The sequence below is a fragment of the Rhamphochromis sp. 'chilingali' genome (assembly GCF_963969265.1).
Source record: "Rhamphochromis sp. 'chilingali' genome assembly, chromosome: 21".
NCBI classification, from domain to species: Eukaryota; Metazoa; Chordata; class Actinopteri; order Cichliformes; family Cichlidae; genus Rhamphochromis; species Rhamphochromis sp. 'chilingali'.
In genome coordinates, this window is record NC_137949.1 from 6,183,551 (window position 1) to 6,200,047 (window position 16,497).

The 16,497-nt window shown below is 39.0% G+C and overlaps 1 protein-coding gene across 1 annotated transcript in view; it reads left to right on the forward strand.

Moving 5' to 3' along the window:
* The first annotated feature begins 422 nt into the window (after positions 1-422).
* Positions 423-16,497, forward strand: part of syne2b (spectrin repeat containing, nuclear envelope 2b) — a 142,494-nt gene continuing 126,419 nt past the window's right edge. Inside the window, exons 1-3 of the mRNA XM_080871114.1 lie at positions 423-466; positions 4,591-4,715; positions 12,964-13,025. Coding sequence (XP_080727240.1) covers positions 4,628-4,715; positions 12,964-13,025 — 150 coding nt within the window. The 5' untranslated portion in view covers positions 423-466; positions 4,591-4,627. The remainder of the gene's footprint in view (positions 467-4,590; positions 4,716-12,963; positions 13,026-16,497) is intronic.

Below are 16,497 nucleotides of genomic sequence, written 5' to 3' on the forward strand. Positions count from 1 at the left end.
GTTTTATGTTTTCCCTGTTAGCTTGTTAGAGTTCAGTGTGTTTGTTTTCCATTCCTTAGTGGAGTCATAGATAATGATACTCGATAGAAATCTTCTATCTAAGAGAAACTACCTTACTAACCTCATTCAATCAAGACCTCCGTGTTGTATGAACCTTGTGATACTGTGCATGCGTGTCAAAATATATTGCACTGTAGGTCCGCCTTCAAGATATTTGCCCCATATTGTCATCATTATACTGAGATAAAAGCTAGTGGCAGGGAGAGTTCCCTTTAGAGTCAAATCTCTAGTGAGGGAATGTGGAAGATGTGGTTTTCCCAGGTGTTTGTTTACAATTACTGTACAAACTGGATATCACTGATTTGTCTGTGGTTCATGTCAGTTTAGTTCCGTTCCAGCTTGTTGTGGTTAGTCAGAGCAGTACTGTCAGACTGACACAGAAGTAGGATCCTGGAGCCAGAGGAAGGTATTAGCCTTGCACACAGAAATGATTTTGTTTTGGTATCTTCATAGATTTTAATTTTCTTTCATTTAATTTATGCTAACTGAAGTCAGGTTTAACAGCTTCTTGTTTCTTGAATGGTAATTTTGTTTAGTCTTAACCAGTCCTTAGCTCATGGTTCAACTCTCACATCCAAGATATTTTCAGTTGGCATAAAGCTGTGGGAGCTGAAGGCTAACATTTTCTAGCATATATTGTCAATGACTAATCCATTATCCCTCAGCTTTAAAAATTAATATGAATACCTTGTAAATATATGGGGAATGTGTGCAGGGGTGACATGAAATCTGAACAAATTGGTACAGATTTTTTGAAAGATTTTGGTAAATATGGTCAATTTTTTTTACTGTTTGAAAGTCTGGACACAGCGTGAAAACAGAGCGGAAGAAAGGCTTTCAGTGTAACACAGGCTTGTACAAACTCCAGTGACAAAATGATTCCGTTTCAGGTTTAGGTTATTTAATGTGTTACTTTCATCTGCACCACAGTCAAGAATACTTTTTGTTGCATTTTTTGTGCTTCCTCTGAGGTTGAAGACAGCCTCTTTTCTCAGTCCTGAATAGGGCACAGTTATCTGTAAGACAAAGTGCTCATTTTGCTCATTCATCAAATGAAGGATATTTTGCACGCTTTATCCTTAACTAAAACTATGTGTGGGATTTTTTTTTAATTTACTGATCGATACATGTTGGATACTCTAGCACAACATATACACTTACTACTGATACTTACTGCTTGTGTTTTTCTTGGGTAAAGCTTTTATTTAAGGTTGCACTTGTAAGTCTGACATGAATAAACTGGACTGTTAAATCACTTTTGTTGTGGCGCTCTGGGGAGACTTAATACCTCTCTACTACTTCATGCCCTTCAGCTTTCTCACAGACGGCCACTTTAACTAATTATGCGATTATTAATCTGGATAAATACATGCAACAAGCATGTAATGCCAGTGCTTTGGCTTTGTGATGTGACCCCTCCCTGTGCTTTTTCCACAGCACCGTGCAATGTGTTTTGCTGCCCTTTGTCTCATTGCTACAATTAGAGCTGAGCAGTGGGACTTGTGACTCTCTCTGATAATGTGCCTTTGCCCGCTATAGGCTTACCTCTTTACTCAGTAATGACAGCTAGTAAAATTCACTTTGTGATGCAACTTTAATGGATGGTGTGATTTGATTGCTTAACTATGAGTCATGCATGAGTGTAGCACTCTATTGTTGTTGCCCTGAAATCTCAATAGACATGTAAACAACTTCATGCATTTTGTATTTATTAGATCCAGACAGTGAAAAACACACAGCAGTAAAAGCTGTATTCCTTTCTTTTAAATTATGCCTGTGTAAGAAACCCCTGACATTTTCCCATTAGTTACTATCTCTTGTAATCTCTTGCAGTAAATATTTGTATATATTTTATATACCGCTCTCTCGGTCTCTCGCCTCCCTTGATCTATCGTTTTGCAGCTGACACGAAGCCTTGGGATAGCTCAAATGCTGTGCTATAGCAGTCCACATATGCACACATGCTTGGCAGGGTAGCATTATCAGAGCATGGTTCTGTGGGGTCACATTAACAATGGATGTTAGTGGTTCAGTGTGTTTTTAGAAACCGCATGTGCTGCTTGCTTCTTATTGCTTGCGCAGCTGCGAGTAACCTTGGGCAAATATTTGTTTAATGCTAGCTTGTCAAATGATTTAATTTGATGTTATTATTAGTTATGGTGCTTTAAATAGTTTGCTGGTATTTTGCACTTGTCAGAATGTCAAGTAACCAGTAAGGAGTCATCTCATGCACTGACATCACAACAGCTTGTCAAGAGTATAAAAATACTTTTCTTGCTTTTTTGTTTTTATTAACTTTATCTGCACCAATATTCTCCAGTTACTAAGGATTTACTGGATTCAGCTTTAAATTAAATTCCTCAACACCCATATCTACTGCCAACACACTTTATAGCACTGGTAGTGTCATATTTGCAAATAGCCCTTTTAATAGAGTTTGTCAGAGCTAATGTGTTTCTGTGTACAACCAGAGTCTTTATTGACTTGATTAGTTTTTTTTAGGAATTAACCATAAGTTTGACTTCTTCTGGCTTGTTAAGGATTCATATTTGTTTGGCCATTAACGATTCTGGGAGGAAAACATGCCACATAGGAAACAGCATACAAGAAATATTGCCAAGTGGCTCCAATGTTTCACGTTGCCAGTTTGAGTGAAATCACATTCTTCTGGCAACACATGCAGGTCACAGTACGTGAGCTCCTTGTATTTGAGCTGATCTGGCTCTGACACATCTGACATTTGCTCTGACATATTGGTGAGTGTTGGCACTATTTCACACTGTTGTATTTTAGTCTCGCTCACCTGTCCGCTCTCCTGGACCATCACGTCAGTCGTGTTTATCTGCAGAGAAAAACAATCAAATCAAAGGGCTTTTTTATTTTTCACTGCTTGATTTGTTTAGGCAGGCTACTCTGTAAAGATGTCTAAATGTCATACATTTCTCTCAGTCCGCTTGTTCATATCCTAGAGGGGGAATGAACAAGACAGAACACGGCCCAGCACTTCACGCTGCACTCAGTTTATACTGACAGTGTTTCATTGCACTTTAAAAGATGATAAACTCCTCTTTGACTGTATTTCAGACATGCTCACTGCCAGTCTGTTGGTCATAAAACAAATGTTTTGTGGACATACACAGCAGCAGACAGGAACAATATAATTCTGTTCACACAAACCTCCTGGCTGCACCATTATCATTATTTGTGTTGATGCAATGGTTATAATACTGGAAATAGTAATAATTATTATAATAACCAATCTTAAATATAATTGTACCACTAATTCATGTTTATTGGATACATGTATCCACATCCCAAAATATTAAAGGTCTGCTGTGTCTGAATGGGTTTGGGTGCATGCTCGTACACCAGTTACAGCACATTAATAATTAGCCTCAAGCAACAAGCAGCACACACGCTTTTGCTGAAACAGAAGCGCTTGAATGCACAGATGTTTGCGGGCCTGTTTATCCGAACATGACTGGAAATGATTGAGAACATCATTACAACCTCTCTATGGTGTACCCTGCCTCTTGCTGTATGGCAGCGGGGATAGCCTCCAGCCCATCTGCGATTATGTGCTGTATTAGCGATTGGATGGATGGAAGTTGAGTATCCACAGTAATCCAACAGATGTCCTGGGGTCTCATTTATAAAAGACTGCATTGTGAAACTCCACATGTTGTTCTCTGTCTAAATCATCCCTTTACCTTGAGAAGTCTGCAGATTACTCAGGAGAGGTGGAGAGTCTTTCATGGTAGCTGATCAGTGGTCCTTTCTGTCATGTCTTATGGCAGCGGTATTGCAATCACTATGTAGCACTACACGCAAGTGACAGAGTATTGGTATATTTGCAGCAATCAGACTGATTGAGACACAATTTATAACAACACACAGTTGTTTCTTCCAACTTGGTCCATCCATCCACTTGTCCAGTTCAGGGTTGTGGGAGGGCTAAAGTCAGATGGACAGGGCGTACCCTGGTCAGACACTCATTCATATATATATTCAACAAATAGTCAATTTAGAATCACCAGTTAACCTAACCGCACTAACAGCATGTCTTTGGACTGTGGGAGGAAGCCAGAGAGAACCCACACAGAAACAGGGAGAATAAGCCACTCCACTGGATTTGAACCCAGGACCTTCTTGCTGTGAGGAAACGGTGCTCTTTTACTTTTTAATGATTATTTGATCAGCCTTGCTTGTGTATTATAAATGACTCAATGGATTTACACCTAACTGAAAGGGACGAATCGTCCGACCTGCCCCATTCTGTTATCATTAACTGTTTCAACAAAAAGTGGCAACTGATACATAAGACTTTTTTTTTTTTTATTGTTTATAAATATTTCGGTCACATGTATATTAGATATAGAAACTTTTGGCTATAAAGGTAAGGTACAAGCTTCCTCAGACTGGCACCAGCTGGAAAAAGTGTGATCTTTTAGTCTTAGATCTTTATAGTTCAGTCTTTAGTTCTTTTAGGCACTAATATTGATGCTTTTCTTTTTCCTCTGTATTTTTTAGAGCAGTGCCATGCTGCCGGGAGTCTGTGGATGAGAATATGTCGTCAGACTTCTACTCCAGAGATGCTTTGTTGGAGCAGGGGACCATCCCCCTGGATATTGACAATGTTCACATGCTGCTGCAGGGTCAGTCTCATTTCCAGTACAGATTACAGTGTAATGTTTCTGACTGAACAATGAAATATTTTCTACAAGAACAAGAGTAAAGCGTTTTTCAAAAAAAAATCCTAGCTTTAGGCTGTTGGAACTACTGTGGTGCTTCTTACCTAAAATGAGTAAGTGCTCATTGTTTCTGGTCTGAGGTCATGCAAGAGTAAAAAGAAAAAAAAACCCTCCTGATTTCAGTCACTGTGGCAACATAATAACTGTTTGGCCTCAGTCTCACTCAAGGGAGCAGTTTGATGACCTTGTCACAGTCAGTCCACTGTGGGCAACATCTTGTTTCACTTTTACCACTCTTTTTGAGGTCATGCTTGGTTTAATCTACGGAAAGTGATCCGCTGTTCACTTTGAGACATGAGTCATGTTGCAAAGAGTCTTCTGAAGGGAAAGAGCAGGAGGGTGGTGCAGGCATGCAATAAACACTGCGCGCACATCAACTCACTGTATCTCGGGGCATTCATGAACGTCTTAAGCAAAGTATTGCACTGAGACTGTCGTTACAAGTTGGTTTTCAATTGGTGAGCCACTTCATTTTAAAGTTTTTCATCTCTGGTTTATGATTTTAAAAAATGTAACAATGAGTCATCTGCTTGTGATGTAAGTTGTAGAATAAAAAAGAACAAAACACAAAAAAGTTATTATATACATTTACCAATTTATGGTAGGAGGATGGGCCGAAGAACAAGTGAAGTGGCTGAGCTGGGAAATGTCTTATTTACAAATAAGGCACATAAAAATGTGTACTTCAAGCTTAGGTAGATGTTTTCTTTGTGTGATCAAAGCCTTATTTGCCCAACTGCATTCTGTGATATCTTAACAAATATTATAGAAGCTACCATAGCTGACCATTGTCTGACCTTTGCCAGTTTAGAAAACAAAAGTCCAGAGGTGAACTTGGCAAGTGACAGAGCATCATCATTTTTAATGTGAATTTATCAATGCTGCCTTGGACCTAACATTACGGGAACCATTAGCACCAGAGTTTGACTTCACCGGACTGTAAACCAATCAATTTAGGTTGCACTTAGTGTCCATTACCTTTGAATAACACAAACCTATTACCATGTGAAAACATTTTACAACATGAAATGAAAAACAGATAATTTCATGTACATATTTCAGATTTAAAAATCAGATAAAAAAAATTCCAAGAACAGAGTACCATTTTAGCTCGGTGGCTGGAGAGGAGTGCCCCAGGTTCAAGTCCAGCCTGTAGCTCTTTATTCTGTGTCTTTTCTCTCTGAGGTTGAGGTGGTTTGGGCATCTGAATAGGATGACTCTGGCGTATCTCCTAGAGGAGGTCTTTTGGAAATGTCCAAGGCAGGGAAACCCTGGAAGAGAGAAGCTGGGGGAGATGGGTGGGGAGAGGGATGCCTGCTTAGACTGACCCAGAATTATTAAGCATCCAAAGGTTTATCAAACATCACTTGCTGAGGAAGTCCTTATCTCCCATTCCATTGTCCTTGTCATGGCCCTGTGCATTGGACAGTCCCTGTTGTTTTGCCCTGTTTGTCTCCCTGTGTTGTCTTGCAGATTCCTGGTAGACGGGGTTTATCAATGCAACAGCGACCTCCTGGTCAGTCTTGTTTAAGAATTTAAGAACAGGCTATTTTAGCTCTGACCCCAGTGGCGTCTGTCTGATTAATGTGTCAGGTCCCTCAAACCAGCAAACTTGGGGGTTTATCCAGGATTTGAACCCAGGACCTCTTCCATCTCCTCTTCCATTTTCAATAATGCAATTGTAACTAGCTAGAATTTTCACCACACATATATGTAGCTATGCTTTATTTTCTACCTGACAGGTGCCAAAAATGCAGTTTGTGTATTTGGTGATATGTGAGCCGTTTGGGGATATTCCATTTACTGAAGAACCAAGACTTACTGACATTTGCTTGAGTGCTTAACAGGCGTGAGCATGAAAAAAGGATGTGTGTTGCGTTATGAGCATGCTGGCACGATTACAAGGTTACATATTGTGATTTTTTTGAGAGAGTATCTCCATGACATCAGCTGGAAGCAATGCTAGACTGCAGCACAAAAATTAATAGCCCACTTTAACCACACATCTGTCAAGACTCGCAAAACCATATTTGTTCTGTATAGTAATACATATCTAAAAAGACACTTGTTGTTCATATTTTTCCATAACTTTTCTTAATCTTTCTGTCCTTATTTCACCTTTTTTAATAGCCTCTCTCAGTCCTGATCCACCACTCTCCTTATTCTCTTTCTTGCAGCTTATATTTTTTAAAATGAGTGACTCTCGGATCTTTTTTCTCTACATCTTCCTTGACTCTTGATCTTTGGACTTTTCAACATGCTCATATGTGGTTCTTTCTCTGTACCTACCTCAGTTCTTTTGCCTCTCCTAACTTATTGGGTCCAATCTGACTTCATTCCTCACAGAGCTATTTTTAGCTCATTTGCTCCCCACATTTAGAACACTGTGTTTTTTTAAGCCTTGTAAATGTTTTTCCAGTTATGTAGTTTTCAGCTGCTACACCATGTCCAGAAGGAATGATGTAAGCCCAACGCCCCCATGACAAGCCATCTTGTAAAATAAGAGTGTGAAAGTCATTTTTTGTGTATATTTGAAGGTGTAATGATAAAAGAATGTCACTAAAAATAGCTCAAGCTATGTGTGATTGTTGGGTGTATTCAACACTTGTTAACTGAGTCTGGGAGGATATTTTCTTGCATAGGGTGCAGGGACTTGAGCACGATGTGTTCTGCATCGTGGATATACCCACTGGCTGTTTTAGGGAGAACATGTGATGTCACTTTAAATACCTTTTTAATATGTTGTCGGTACAACATTAATCATCTTTTTATGCATTGCCAAATAGAATAGGGTGCAGTTTTGGGTTTATTTTGACATGCACATTTACACTATTGCTAACACCATATTTATGTCAATGAGTGACTCTTTTTTCTTTCGTTTTTGCTTAGCTGCACTGTGTAACCTACTGGCTAAATTTCAGTTACCTAACTGGGGTTGGGGTTGCATTAACTTAGTCTTCCAAAATTCGTCTTCCATTTTGCTTGGTTTGCTTGAATTTGAGTCAGGTTTTCCAGCCTGTGCAGCATAAAGTACTTAGGATGCTGCAGGAGAACTAGCTTGTTCCAGGTCGTGTTTGGGCAGGAATGAAATTTCGGTGAGTCACATTTAAAAGAGGTGGAGCCCAGCTAAACTCACCTGCATCCCTGCAGGCAAGAATTGTAGACGGTTTAAACAAGAATTGTTTTCAATAGGATTTCATATCATATTTCATATAATCTCTTCTGCTGCAGCAATGGGTGTGTTGAATGTTGAATCGGTTTGGTAAAGCATGTAAGGGAAAAATGCATTTGATTTAAACAGATGTTTAACATCAGAGTTTACTAATACTACTAGTACTACACTACCTGCTCAATCAGCATGACTTCTCACATTGTGGGTAAGTTGCTTTCATTTGTCTTTCTAGTAGTGAAGTTGATTGGTGTGGAATGAAAGTGACTGCAGAGTTTAGTGTGAAGACACTGTACTGTAGGCAGCGTTTGAATGTGGAACTCTTAAACCTAGTTTGACTGCTTATAGAAACTATACCAGGAGATTTACAGATATAGTCCAGTATCTGCAGAATATAAGAAACCAGTCTTGAGTAGGAAGTAAATAGTAACTCACCTATACAGTATGCATATGTATGTATTCAAATTCATATATAGGCTTCGCTCTCTTCTCAGGACTGGGGCAAGTTTTAGATCTTATAAAACCTACAGTAGTCTCGTTTTAGAAGAGCTACTGCTGTAGAATGTAATTACGCATTAAACACAAAACCGAAGCTTGGCTGCTATTCAGAGGTTAAACCTTTATTTAATGTCTGAGCAACATTGTACTTGTAGTAGCTGAAACTACAACAAAGCCATGAAGGCAGATGGCTAATGTTAACATCTTGAAAAGGCAAAAAAAAGAAAAGAAAATGAAAAAGAAAAAGTTTGCTGAGCTGAAACCGAAATAAGAAGCCAACCTGATGATTTTATGGTAGTTACTGCTAATTTTACTAGTTACTGTATATGTTAATTTTGGGGCGGTGATATTCTGTTGGTAACATTTTCTATCAGTGCTTTGCATTTGTACAGTTGCTGGTTATGAAAGCTGTCCAGAAGGCCTAAAATTAGCAATTTAGGAAGCAACCTTTCAAATCCCTTATTTGGAGTGGCTTTTTAGCCTGAAGGACTGAAGTAACATCTGTGATAAACACATTTTCAAACGATAACTCTGACACTTTTGCTCCCTTTTTACATGTACTTAAAAAAATTGCCTTCCAGGTAAGGAAGGTTTGAAAGCCCATTTTAACTACATAAAAAACATTATAAACTATAAAGCATTTTCCTCACCTGTTATCTGGCAGCTGAAATAAAGCACAATTAATTCTTAACAAATTCATAACAAATTGCTCATAAAATCATGAAATATTTATAGGAAATCTTATTTTTAAAAAAAACTATTTACGTAATCCTTATTGTACTCTCCTGATGGTCTTGGTGGGTGTGGCAGCTTATCAGGCGCCATTGTTAAACCCCAGTCAAGTCCCTTAATTTAAATCAGAGACTTGTTTCATAAACTGACAACTGACTGATTATCCAGTATCCCTTTAGAAATGTCTGAAAAACTGCAGAAATGCACCACATTGTGCATTATGCAGTAGTCCTTAAAAACACTATTTGCCACATGCAGAGCAGATAGAGGAGGCCCTGCTCTCAGTAGTCAAAATTGCAGACACATTAACCCTGAGGGAACAAGAAGCTTTCGATTGAGGAAAGCACATGATAGCAGGCTCTTACAGCAGGAGAAAGCCCCTCCTCTAGGAGCAGTAATCAAGTTTGTCAGCCAGTCAAATACAATATACAGTGCTGTGAAAAGGTATTCCCCCTATTGCAGGCATTTTTATGACTGCAATAGGTTGAGAACCAGGCAACGTAGCATGTTGAAACTGATACCATAGGTGCATCTACTAAAACTCTCAGACAAGTTTGAATCTCAAGCTCAAAGGCAGAGGTCAAGTTTTCTTAAAATCTTGTAACTGCTAGCTGGGAAAGCTCAGCTAGCTAATTATCCACCAGGGAAATAAATACATCACTGTTGTCAAGTAAAACCCTTCATAAAGTTTCCGAAATGCTGTTTGTATGTGAAAATGTAAGACAAGGAACAATAGCAAGAAGACTGAATTAGGCAAATTTCAAAGTCTGAAGAGGTACAAAAACATCCATGTTAAACAGATAATATGGTATGCTTTGGATCATGAGCTGTTCCTCTCATTCTCAATACTTTTGCCATCCTTCTGGTACAACTATGGTTTCATCTTTCACAGAACTGTGCCAAACCTTTTAAATGTTTTATGGCAAAGTCTAACGTGGCCTTCTTGGTCTTGACTGTATTCAGTGGTTTGCACCTTGCTCTAAATCCTCAACATTTCTCTTCATTAAGGTGTCCCTTGTAGACGTCCTCCTCTCATTTGGTTGTTCTTGATTGGATGTTGTGAAGCTGTTTAACCTTTAGTTGCCTTCTGTGGTCTTTGGGGCCTTTTGGTGTTGCTGAACTGGTCAGTGCATTGTTTCTTTCTGCCATTGTTTGTATATATTTCATTTTCTATATGTATAGGCATATAGGAAATAAATTATATTATAAAAACAATGCTTTTGTTTTTATTGGCCACATTTTGGAAATAATACTGGTTAATGGGGATGCATCCAAATATCATCTCACATTTGACCTCTGATCTCAATTTTATATTTCATATCTGCCATATCTTTCAAGTTGACCCCCACAAACTGCACTACAAACTTCATAAAGTATGTTTAAAAAGAACAAAGAAAACAAAGGGAATTCATACAAAATATAATACTCTTCTGTTAAATGTAAATACTACTCAGTATTCTTAGATCACAGTATATGTGAGATTCTTGATTATGTTTTTAGGAATCCCCAAAAGTTTTTGCAACACATTTTGTGATGAGTCATTTTTCGAGGTTTGTGGCTTGTTCAGGCAACACACAAACCAAATACTTGTGTTTATAATACTGCCAAAAGTGTTCCCATAGCAATCTGGGTGTACCCTAAAGAAATAAACAGCTTTTAGGATGCAGCAGTCTTATAGTTGCAAATGCTTGTTAATTTCGCAATAGGTGAACTTCTAGAATCTACTGTTTAGATGAATTGCACACTGCTAATGTTTTTCATTCTGCTGAATAAAGCAGATTGTTTAAACCCCAAGGTTGGCTCAGATAAAACTGTTTAGGCTGCTATGCCCCCCCCCCTCCCCCTTTACGGTTATGTTGTTTCATGGGGGACCTTCAGTTGTGGTCAGATGTTTTCATACACTCATGATGGGCATGAATGTCATAAGTTTGATGCTTTGATTAATTTGATTTCTTTGAACTGCTGCTTTTCCATGGTGGAATGATTGTGCAGCATACATCTTTAATGACTGTAATGACAGCTTTAAATTTATTTTGTGTGTTTTTTGTTGAATCCACACAGGTTCACAGGAGTCTGTATACATACAGAGTCTGGAGTATACAAACAGCTCAAGTAATATTTGGATAAATGTCTCCTAGCAAGCTACACCTTAACCAGATCCTCTTGCTAGCCATAAACAGGCTTCTGGCATAATTCAGGCTAGATATCTGTCCGCTCTTCTTGGTAGAATTGGCAGGGTTCAATTAAATTGGTTGGTTTTCTGATATTGAACAGGTTTTCAAGCATAGTGCAGAAATGTTCAAGGTTGGGACCATTTCAAAAGTGTAATGTTAACCTGCTTTATCCATTCCAAAACCAGTTCTGATGTGTTTTTGCAATCAATGTCCTGCTGTCACTGCCCAGTTGTCTTCAAGTTTCAACTGTTTCGCTATTGATATGAGGTGAAACAAAAGGCTTTGGAGGTAGGCCTCTCATCATGCAATTGATTGTGTGCAATGTACCAGAACCAGCTGGTTCTGGTACATTGGGCAGCTCTAAATTTCAGTCAAACTTGACGGTGTTGATTTTAAAACAGGGCTTTCTTTCTTGGTCAACACCTTCTCAGTTTATGGTGATATAAAACTTGCCTTCACTGTCACAGGAATACTGAAGTTCTAGCACTTTCCACTTCATGGCAGGCTTAAGCCTTAATGGGTCTTGGGTTGTTTCTGAAAATCCTAACTAATTTCTTCTTACCTGAGAATGACTGTTTGGGTCTTGTGAGTTAAGCTCTTTGTAGTTGTTTAGAAATGGCACCATCATACTTCTGGAATAGTGGAAAGCCCCAACCTCAACTGTATTGAAAATTTATGCACTATGCTTAAAAGCCTGTTCCACATCAGGAACTCAACCATTTTAAATAACATGCCAGTTCTGCTAAGAATCAGCCAAAGTTATGTCCGAATCTTGTTGATGGTAACCAAACATTTGCAATCTAGGTGTAAATGTAACCAATTATTAGTGTTGTTATCTGAATATTTGTGACCCTGCATGGACCCGGTGGGGAAAATCCAAAACAAATTCAAGCTTGTGCACGCAATTCATGGTTTATAAAAGTCAATAAAGATGTATGATGTACAGTCATTCCACCATGGAAAAAGAACAATTCAAACAAAATCATTAAAAGCTCAAAGTTACCATGACATTCATGTCCATGATGAGGTGATGAAAACATTTGACCACAACATGAACTATGTATGATACGTTTGTGTAACACTGAATTACTTGTTACAAACTGGAGAAAAAGAGATACAGTGTGTTAATTAGTGAGACTTAGAGTGCTCTAAAGGATTATAGCTGAGAAGATACCATGTCCTTCAGTTTCACTTGGATGCTAAGCATAGGCTTCTCGTTGCACCTACTTATTTTCTATGCAGATTTGACTAATCTCCTTCAAGACAACAACTAACTGTCTGTCTAGAAACCTGTGGTCATGGCTTGAAGAAACCTATAGTAAACAACACAATATAGATCCTGGAGTTTTCAAAAAAACTTTCTTTTGAAAAGCCTTAAACTTTCTTTCTACCTGACCCATGCTCTCTTAACCAAAGAGACCTATAATATTAGCAGTCCAAGGAACTGTGCCAACTCTCATTTTCTCTCAGTCTAAACAGTTCGTGGGGAGCATTATGGCTCCCTTTCCCAAGATATGATGCTTTTGTGATTTGTTGTTTAAATGTCTAAGTTAATGCAGTGATTCTTCCTTTCCTACAGTGGAACAAGAACAGATTCAGAAGAGGACCTTCACCAACTGGGTCAATGCTCAGCTGGCAAAGGTGAGGCCTAAATGTGTGAACAGTATGTGTGAAGGATGAACTTACTTTCTACTGTGTGCTGGATACAAGCACACAATAGAAAGAAACCATGCATAAAACTACTGCAGCGTGTTGAAGAATTTGTCTACTGTAACATGCAAACATAAAATGCTTTCCCAAAACTTTATACACAGTGAGTCCATTGGTCACTCTCACATAATTAGCTTTGTCAGACTAAAAGAAGAAGCAGAAAACATGAAAAGTCCTGAATATTGTTCTCACTAATGACTTTTAAAGATTATGATTCCTTTATATTAGTATTTGTGTTTTATGTAGTACCATGCAGCTAGTTTTAGTCATGTGCATTTCCTTTGAAAAGACATATTTTTCCATACTGCATGGATAATATATGAAGCGCACGTTCCTGACAGCAAAGTGACCTTGTCAGTACTGCACCCTTCAACTGTCATGGAAAGAAAAGCACAAGTAGCAGTAAAATGGCTCGCTTTCAGTAAACTTTCAGCTTATTCATGACAAAGATCCACCATGGACAAAAGTTGTCCAAGAGTTGCTAAAATCAAATCATTATACTTCCACTGTAAGCATCTTCTGAAACTTTTCAAGGAGGCGAGATGTTATAGGAAAGCTGTCAAACACATGCATTGTGTAAAGGTTCTGTCCCCTGACATGACTCAGCAGAGACAGACTCTTTCTGCTTCATAGTGAAGGTCAGCTGTAAATATCACAGTGGAGGACAGTAGAGTGGTGGCTGCATACACAAATATAGCATTAAGGAGCAAGGTTCACAGCACACAGACAGACAGCAACAGACGGCCCACCAAACACACCCACCTAATCCACCCAACCAAAGGTCCGGCATGGTGGGAACTTTGCCAGTAAGCTAAATGGTGGAAATAGTTGTTGATCCTTTTGGGGCTGGTCACATTATACCTCACATTACAACCATGCACATGTGTATCACGTGTGAATAATATTTGGTGCAGAAACTTTTGTGTCCTCCTAGAAATTCAAAAGTGACCTTTTATGCCGGGATCGGAGTACATAATAGAAAGTCAGTTATTAGCAAGTCAATTATGACTTGATCAACATGACACAGGGCATTGGTTTGGGAATGGAAATTAGAATTATGTATGACATTCAATCAATCATCTGGTTTACTGTAGCTAGGAAAATACTGCAGCCTGTCAGGTAGTCAGTAATCCATGAAATTGTCATGGTTTGGCATGGCAAACCGTGGGAGGCGTGGGGAAGGAGGACCCAGGCGCGGTGCTCTATGTACAAACAGTGCGTTTATTTACAGTGTATGGTACAAAACAACAATAAATCCCCGTGCTTTCCCTGACTCCCGTGTCGTGTCTTTCCGTGAATAGTCCGTGTCTCAGTGCTCTCCGCTCCCGTGTCTCAGCACCCCTCGTGCTGGCTGCTGTCTGGCGCTCCACACTTCTCCTGGGGACACAATAGACGCAGCCGTCAGGACACATATAACCGCGGGCATACACACACTAACTCAGTTCAACTGGATGGACTAACGTGGAGTTTCATGGAATGATCCCACGTCGGTGGGAGCTCCAAGACTCTCTTAAGTAGCTCCCCCGATGAGGCCTGATCAGCAGCAGGTGTGTGGCTTCGGGTGTGGCCAGTCCGCCAGCAGGGCCACACCCACCAGGCCTGAAGGCGCCCGCAGAAACACATACACACACACACAAGCAGGGATAACGAGGGACAGCAATACAAAATATATATTATAATATTAGTCCATAACTGCTCAGGGATCCTGGGTCGCTCAGACCCAGGATCCCTGACGGTAATCCTGGATGTTTTTATTGACATTGTTGTCAGTAAACACAGTTGTACAGTTTATTGTGTGTTGTTATATCACATTCATACTGAACACTGTCACACAATTTAGAACATAACATTATCTCACTTGCCTAAACGTGTTGCCAGTGTTCTCACAGAATGTGGATCTGCACATCTGGAACGTACTGACAGCGCTTGACTTATTTTTAATGTTAACGCCTTTAACACATAATACCCCATAATGACAAAGTAAAAACGTTTGCTTAAAATTATTGCAATTAAAAAAAACAAAAAACAAACAAACAAACAAAACAAGCAAACGAGCCGTGACGCTCTAAATTGACCTTAGATGCATCCTGCTTCCACTGATTATCTGTCAGATGTTTCTACAACTTGATTGGAGTCCACGTGTGGTAAATGCAGTTGATGAAGTCAGTGGACATGATTTAGAATGCATGACAGTGCATGTCAAAATACAAACCAAGCCCTGAAGTTCAAGGAATTCTCTATAGTTCTCCCAGACAGGATTGTATTGAGCCACAGATCTGGGGAAGGGTACAGAAAAATTTCGGCAGCACTGAAGGTTCCAGTGAGCACAGTGGGCTCCAAGTTTGGAACCACCAAACCATGAGAAACTAAATTCTGTGGTCTAATGAAATAAAGAATGAGCTAACTGGCCTGAATGCCAAACGTCATGTCTGGAGGAAAGCAGTCAGCACTCATCACCTGACCAATACCATTCCTACAGTCAAACATGGTGGTGGACCCATCATACTGTTGGGATGTTGTTTGGAGCTGGAACTAGAAACCCAGTCAGGGTTGAGGGATAAATGAAGAAATGTGCAGAGACATCCTAGCTCATAACCTGCTCCAGAGCGCTCTGGACCTCAGACTGTGGCAAAAGTTCTTCCAACAGGACAGCAACCCTAAGCACATAAGCCAAGATGTCAAAGGAGTGGCTTTGGGAATCTCTGTGAATGACCTTGAGTGCCCCATCAAGAATCCAGATCTAACCCCTTCTTTGGTTTTTATTTGTAATACCTTTGCAAGAATTTAAAACAAACTCTCTTTGTCACTATGAAGTATTCTGTACAATTTCAAGGTGAAAAATGAATTTCTTACAGTTTGGAATAAGACTGGAACATGAAAAAATGTGGAATCCTGTGAATACTTGCCAGATCCACTGTACAGTGTTTGCTATTAATGCCATTCATTGTTTCTTTATTAAACCTGTTAAGTGTATCTGTAAGATTTTATCAATAATAATGCCCATGACTATGACTATGCAAATACAGTACACATCATTATCTAGAGAAACGTCCCCATGCTCAAAATGTCAACTTCTAAGAAATCAACAAACAGCTGTCTTTTCTTTAAACTTTAACTAATTTGTTTGGCTTTAATGCCTCGAAAACTGCGTCATGCTATAAAGTTATATAGTCACGCAAAATTACAAAACTGGTCTCCACCAGTTATATCTGCACATGTCCCATCAACATTTTACATAATTACTAAGAAGCATCATCCCTGAAATTATTTCCAAATTCCTGTGATTTCTGTGTTACCAACATATTTTCATACATAACTTTCTCTGAGTAACCGTTTTTATGTATTTGTTCATATATATATATATATATATATATATATATATATATATATATATATATATATA